Source organism: Macrobrachium nipponense, chromosome 31 (assembly GCF_015104395.2).
Source record: "Macrobrachium nipponense isolate FS-2020 chromosome 31, ASM1510439v2, whole genome shotgun sequence".
Classification (NCBI taxonomy): domain Eukaryota; kingdom Metazoa; phylum Arthropoda; class Malacostraca; order Decapoda; family Palaemonidae; genus Macrobrachium; species Macrobrachium nipponense.
This window is the reverse complement of record NC_061093.1, coordinates 15,665,763-15,673,571: the sequence shown is the minus strand read 5'-3', so window position 1 is coordinate 15,673,571 and position 7,809 is coordinate 15,665,763. Positions and strand designations below refer to the sequence as shown.

At 38.1% G+C, this 7,809-nt stretch overlaps 1 protein-coding gene across 1 annotated transcript; it reads left to right on the top strand.

Moving 5' to 3' along the window:
• The first annotated feature begins 259 nt into the window (after positions 1-259).
• Positions 260-5,517, top strand: LOC135206644 (ropporin-1-like protein). Its single transcript, XM_064237995.1, has 5 exons — positions 260-416; positions 2,138-2,266; positions 2,555-2,663; positions 2,798-2,965; positions 4,219-5,517. The coding sequence occupies exons 2-5, from the start codon at positions 2,139-2,141 to the stop codon at positions 4,453-4,455; spliced, it is 642 nt and encodes a 213-aa protein (XP_064094065.1). The 5' UTR covers positions 260-416; position 2,138; the 3' UTR covers positions 4,456-5,517.
• Positions 5,518-7,809: the final 2,292 nt, after the last annotated feature.

The window sequence follows — 7,809 nt, the reverse complement described above, 5'->3', positions numbered from 1 at the left end:
ATAAACCCACACTTTAAAGGTAGTTTTAATTATAAAATGATAATTTATAATTATTTCAATTGTTATTCAAACCGTGGAAGTCTGTCAAGAGATGGCCCCTACTTACATTAGGTTCAGTTCTTTGGACACAGGTTCAAACTACAAGTTTTCGTTAACTGATTTATTATTATTTATTTCTTCTCAGTCCTGTCCTATATAACTTCTCTGACCTTCGCACAAAGTGGGAGGAATTTAGCTATGCTGGCGGAAGGGGTTGAGGTAGGGGCTGTGGCTGTGGGTTGCTAGAGGGAGGGGAATGAAACCAGCGGAGGAGCGTGTGTGTATTATCGAACAGTGACGTCACGCATTCCAGTCCCAAACACCTGGTGACTCGCGTTGGAATAGGCACGCAGGAATATCTGTGAGCAAATTAGCAGGTAAGTTTGGAACAAATTTGTTCTTTTAATAAATTATAGGACGGTATCACTTATAAAGCAACGCTCGTCAATGAAATGTAGCAATTTTCCCGTTCAGTGCCGTACATAAGACAGAAATCGTCTAAACTGTTTTGTATGTCGACATGCAACCTGTGACTTCTCTACAATACACCTGGTTGCCATGCAGGCTTAGTCTAGTTAATCTTATTTATTATGATATAAAGTACTTAGAAACTAAATTCTGTAAGTATGGTCGTAAATTTAGTAAAAAAAAATAAAAAAATAAAAAATAGAATTAGTGTTTATGTATACGTCAAAAAACCGTGCTCTTCTAGCAACCAAAACTGTCAACCAGTGGTAACATTGGTGAATACTCCCCTTTCATGCAAATTAGTTAAAATTCTAAAGTGTTCTTATGACGAAGATGTAAGCATATCATAACCAGTCTTGTTCTGGAAATATGATCTGAAAGATAAATGTCACTAAGAAGAGACACGAAAAAACATTGACTCGATTTCCAGCCATCTTTTCATTCAAAATAACAAAAATAAAGCTTTAAGTGTTTTTGGCAAAACTTGACTTGGAAAATTACGATTATATGGAGGCTTTCTTTTGTAAACAGCTGAGAAGTAATGTTGGTTAATATATCTGTAGATGAATAAAAACTATTTGGTAATGGTATGTCATTCTTCATTCAGAGAGTTATGAAGTAGATAACCTCTTTTAAATAAATTTAAAAAAAAAATGAATATTGACATCATTCTTACACTGATTAAAAATACACATTATTGGTTTTAAAAATCCAGGTCTGTATGAAAGCCACTGCTTCATTTATCCAGAATCTCGAAAATACAGAATCTCGAAATAAAGCGACCAATCAGAGAACGCTTTGTTCCTGTTACCAAATGAGTTATGGAGACGATTACAATGAAACGCGTAAAAATACGCATAGGAAATCAACCGTTTCCTTTGTGTCGTCGTATCATAAACATAGGAAATTAACCATTTCATTTTTGCCGCTGTATCATAAACTGCCATTAGAAAATCGGGAAGGAAATGCTGTTTTATTCTCAATCTGCTATGTTTTGGGAAATGAGGTCATGACGCGTTGATCAATGAAAGGAACTTTGGGGGGAGCAATTATACCAATATGTTAAATGATTCGTGATCTGAAACAAAGGCGAAGGGGTGGAGAGATGTTATGTCTTTCTAGCGTAATTGGTTGACGTTTCATTAAGGAAAGAAAGAATATGTTTTTGACAAAGAGTATCGCCATAGATATAAAGGGGTCACAACCAGTGATCACTAGTCACAACTACGTCGTTTCGCCCTCATCACAGGAGATTATCACCTAAGACGTTTTCAGAAAACTTGAATACATATTCAGGAATATGTGCTTAGAACTTTTATATACTACCTACTACGGTCTTTCATACTGTAAGCGTTTGTACTGTATACTACAAAGTCAAGCTACAGCTTAATCTATAGACCTTGATATACTTAAATCTATTCAAAACTAAACAGGGCGATACTTTGGCATTTCGAAATCAGTCTTCTTGACTTTAGAAGTCAGTTGCTCAGTGGCTGAATGGCTTTCATCATTGAGTTTACAAAAATGAATAAATAAATAAAATATATAAATAAATAAAAAGTTATTTTTCAATTTCCGCATCTTACCGACCAGACCATACTTGTTCATCTATTGATTCATTTATTCGCAGGATGGTCGTAGCAACTTTAGGGGAGACGCGTGTCCCGTCGGCTCTGCCAAGGATCCTGAAGGACTATACTAAAGCCGCCATACGGACGCAGCCCAAAGATCTCCTGATTTGGTCGGCTGCTTATTTCAGGTATACACCAGGTCATATCTCTATTTTTTCAGGCTAAATTAGCAATCATCAGGTCCTTTTATTCCTTCCTTGTAATCCTCTTGAAATGGACGAGATAATGGGGACTTATTTTCTATGTTTAAACAACCCATATATGAAATATGAAATGTATTTAGTTTGAAAGAGTGAATATCAATTTGACGCATATTAGCACCTACGCTCGATGTGGCACGCTATAATAACACTCAGATTTATATTGGAGCTATAAGAAGGAACCTATATTCACCTCGCCTTTCTCTGTCTCCAAAGGGCCATGACCAAAGGTACAGTTCCTCCAGTAAAGGACAGACTCGAATTCCCGGTGCCTGAGAGCAAGAGCGGCATATCACCCGGTGTACTCCGTGTCCTTCATAGACAGGTAAGGTTACTTGCCATTTGTTGATGTTTGTGCCAATGTATACATGAACACTCATAATCGTGTTTGTGTTTTTTTGTTTTGTTTTGTTTTTTGTTTCCCAATCACATATGACCAAGGGTCCTATTCCAAAACAGCTGCATGAGGAAGACGGAGTGTCGTGGGAGGCCCTTAGAGAGTCCTGTCGAGCAATGGGAGTGGCCGAGGAGACCGCCCAGGACGCCTGGCAGCGTTCAGAAGGGACCGAAGGAGCTCGTGTCGACTGGGACGTTATTCTCACTCATATCGCTGACCTCTCCACCCACGTAAGCATTAGCTAGACCTCTCTATGCTTTGTGTATGTACTGTTTGCTTACTTTTTATTGGGAACATATTTGGATTGCTACGGAATTTTAAAATCAGTATTGTACCCTTACAATCCTTTTTATAAAATAAAAAAGAATATCTTCACTCGTTACTTTAGACCCCGGGTCGTCTTTTTTCTTCTTTTCTTAAACTCCGTAACAATTATCTTTCTGAGATACTAGAAGATAAGTTTTTAAAGTCATGTGGTATATCTGAAATCAACTGAGAAGGAAAAGTCAATAAGTACCTACTAGATCCATACACGTCATATTAGAGTATTTTCTTCAGAATTAGCCTTACAAAGATCTTGTCATTAATTAAGTCCACGTTTATTACCTTGTCGATTGTGGCAGGTTCTGTGGCAACCAGATCCCCTATCGAAAAATATCTATTACTTTTATCATAATGGGTCTGACTTTAATTATTAAGAATGCCAACATTGTAATCCACGTCTTATTTATTCACATTACTTTTGGCCAGTTGTTCTCCAGTAAGGGATGCTTGGCCATAATATTCTATAATCTTCCTTCCTTTCCATCGGGATCTGTTGCATTTTTTGGATTCTCAGAGTTCGAGAGGCGCTGTTGATCTCCTCTGTTCACATACCAATGTTCCATGTGAATGTGCACATTATAGATTATGGTAAGGAAATGCGTAAGACGGTTACAAGAACCCATATCTCATGGATGAACATGTCAGCAACCGTTCGCCCTTTAAAAAAATTCGACGTAATTGATCTTCGAGTTCTTCTTCCTTTATTTCTATCAATATCTGTAAAAAATATTAAGGATTTTTATTATTAGCATAATAACCAGGAGAAGATTTCTTGACCCTCTTAATGTTGTATCGTATCATTCTCTTTTAACTTGATCTTATCAAACAAATTTTAGTGAAATTTACGAAAACAAACTAGCGTAGTTCTCGATATGGTAGTCGTAACTGTTTACCAACAAGAGGTCATTCTTGTTCTTATACTTTCCGGTAGGAATTTGAGGTGCTGAAGGCAAGTCATGGTCAAAGAGGCTCTAACTTAGGCACAACATATAATGCTTATAATTAAACCAACAATGATTTCGGTCACAGGAGATTTTAAAATATCAAATGATCAGTCAAGTAACTATGGAAATGTCCGAGCCTTGAGCCATTGTCCAAGATGGTAGCCGAGGGAAGAAATAATTTGAAAATATTACTCGATTTCTGCTTCTCTTTTCAGTCAATCGTGGAAGCCCTGCAGCTGGTGATGCTGGCAGTGACAGACGATCCGATCACCCGCAGGGTTCCTTCGTCTGTCGTTATAGCACATTACAGCCACCTCCACTCTGGATCAAACATCACACCGTCGGCCGAGTACGAGGAAGCCGTTGCTTACCTGAACGATATTGCCAATTATCAAGACGGATTTCTCGTCCCAAGTGACTTGACACGACCATCCTGCCCACCTCTAAAATAGTTTCAGAAATAACTCCACCTTATTAAGAATCAGATCTAAATCTTTGTTTACCCTTTTCTATGATCTTGTAAACTGATTAACCAATTGCCAGGCCTACTCGCGACATAATAACTTATCACGTCAGTAAAGAGAATCTATTGTACTGAGAGATATTATGTAAGCAAAGTTTGTTTCCTTGAAGATAAGATAGTTCACCAGAAAGTCGTATTTTTGTGAAATTTCTTAAGTCCGGGTTTGATTAAAACTAATGATTTTTTTTTTTTTTTTTTTTTGCATTCTTGTAACTTTACGGATATTTCCTTGTTATTGCATCACTACCTCTCTGAACAATTAAATTTCTGCCACTTAACAATAGATCCAGAGTTATTAACTGTATTAAGGAGTGGAGTGCGCAGGATAGTAGAACAAGAAAAAATATTTCTTTGCAGTCTAGGCCCCAGTGGTTATCAACTTTTTTTTGGCCCATTCACCCTTTCACCACATGTCATACTGTCATCCTCCCCAACCTCCCTTCCCAAAATTGTCTGCATCCAAAGGTGCATTCCAAATAATATACATATAATACTAAACATTCTTGGTCACAATTCGCCCCCGCACCCGAAACTGAAATTCCACTTAGCTGAGAACCACTGGTCTAGGCTTACGATAGTTAACGGGTTGTATTTACGAAATGTACTGAATAGTTAGAAGCTCATAAACTGAAATAAAATAAAGTCCTACACAAAAATCTTTATTTTGAAACAAACTTGATGGACACTCTCAGTTAGTGTGATTATTTTTTCTACTAAAAGAATGTGACAGGAAAAGAAATAATCCAAAAAGTACTCTGGCACTCACTGACTACTAGCTTGTAGTCTGCTAAATTTCTTTGCTGACATTTCGGACCTAGTTTAGCAACATTCTGTATGTATTTTATCTGGTTCATTATAGGTGCATGCTTTTAGACACAGTTATGCTAGTGTTCTTTTTTTTTTTTGTAGTACTATCAACAATGCAATGATTGTCTGTCACATTTGTTTCTTGGACCATTATAAGTAAATAAATAAAATTCAACAAAGTAAACATTGTTTTTTGGACCGGATAAGGATTTGATTATAGTCACTTAAAAGCGTATTGTAACTTAATCTCAGAGGTTATGACCCCTGCCTGACCTATATAGGTGGGTAAGCACCGGCTTGGCCTGGAAATGACACCCACACCATCTCCGCGGGCAAAAATGTGACAGGTAAGCCTCTGTAGGTCATCTCTTCCCTTTGAACACAACTTTAAGTCTGTGACTAAACATTTTGGTTTGTTTATGTGTGAGAGGGAGGGAGAGAGAGAGTTGCTGTTTTCTCACTGGGCTGTGTACAAAAATCAAGAGCCATTTATGCATGGGTACTAAATGACACTCATGAATATTTCTTTTGGATATTTAAAGATAATTGTATGCACTCCAAGTCACCCTGTGGGTTGTGGAAATCATTGGATATTTAAAGATAAAGCTGGGGTCACACATTCACGTATCACGACGGCGTGTGCCCACATGACCTTGAACAGCTGGTAAACAGGACACGGGCTGACGGACGTAAAGCCAGGCACCGTACATTGCGCCACAAATGTACTCGCAACGCAGGCATGGTTTGACGCCTCACGTCGGTACCATGCGCAACGTTGTGGGGCCGTAGGGTACAAAAGGGCCAGCCTGTAAATAGAGCTTGCAGTTTCCCTTGTCAACTCCGTGCAGAAAGAAGTATTCGCTCCTGTTCTGAATCATCATGGATTAAACAAAAACAGCAGCCTTAGGAACTTAGATAACAACTGTTGAAATAAGATCCATTCGCAGCCACACAAAACTAATAAAATAAAAATGCATTACAAGAGCCCCAGACTACCCCTAGAGCACTTAATGTGCACCAAAACACACATCAATTACACTTTAAGCAAAATATGAAGCTATTTCTACTCAAAAACTACACAATGAAAAGGAAATGAACTGAAAAATAGAAAATAACAGAAAAACAGACAGAAAGAAATTTCAATGAGTGCCATATATAAAATAACTAAACATTACATTATACTCTAAGTTCTCGATGAAGCTCGAGGATGGAAGGGAGAGAGAGAGAGAGAGAGAGAGAGGAGAGAGAGAGAGAGGCGGGGGGTAAAGCACCAAGTATTAGAGTTCATTTTTTTTCTCAGATGTAGTTTTGTAATTTGTGTTGAAATAATTTGCTTTTGTCTTCTGTGTATATTTTGGTCATAAATTATTTTGTCGTGAGTTTGTTTTTTCATTTCATATGCCTAGACTCTGATGTTTGTTTGCTACTTTCAAAGTGAATGCAGAAAATTTCTTTTTTTTAAATGATTTATTGTATTGAGATAGTTTTGTATGTCTGATATGGCACTGCTGACCTGAAGGCGCCGACCTGACCTTTTTTATACCGCGCTACAGCGTTTCCACGTCGTACAGGGTTGTAAACGTGCGAGTCGGTTTCCTCGTAGGCTACCGCGCGATGAGGAGGCCCACTTGCCTCGTGGCGAGAAGAAACCTCGGAGCTATGTCAGGTGACATTTGGCGCGACCACTCACGACTTGTTTTGAACTTTTCAAAACACGAGTGGCCTACGGCGCTTCCCTTGGGTGGTGCACAGCGCCCGGCCGACCCGTCATCGTACGTCCACGATTTTACGTATGTTTTACAGAACATTTACGGTTTACTGACGTAAGCTGTTGCCAACTACCAATATCCGCTCATGCGTGGATGTGTGTGCGTTGATACGTGAATGTGTGACCTTAGCATAATTGAATGTAGTCTAAGTCCCTCTGTGAGTTGTGGAAATCACTGAATGCCTAGAAGCGTGTGACTGCAGACCTATATATGTCCTGTACCGATATTGTCGAAAAAGAAAGAAAGAAAAAAAGTCACCAGTCAATTTAGACCCGTTCCCTACATCGACGAATTAACTGACCTGAGGCGGTCGAAGGTCAATGATAGGAAAATGATACTTGATTTTATGTTTAAGGTAGAAACGATCTTATGATTACGTCCATATATATATACTGTATTTTCCTTCGCGTCAATTAAAAAAAAAATTCTTTACATAGAACATTAAGTTAAATTACGGTCTGCTCCATCGGCAATATCCCGGCATAAGACCTGCTACAACAATAGTAAGGGAATTTTAGCATCAGAAGTGGCCGAACCAGGAAGAAATTTGTAACCAAATAATTCCTTCATCAATGTGTTCCGATAGGTCCATAGTATTATATATAATATATATATATATATAATATATATATAGATATATATATTATATAATATATATATATATAACGTCTGGGGCCCTAGCAATATCTTTACGGGAGCAGAAACAC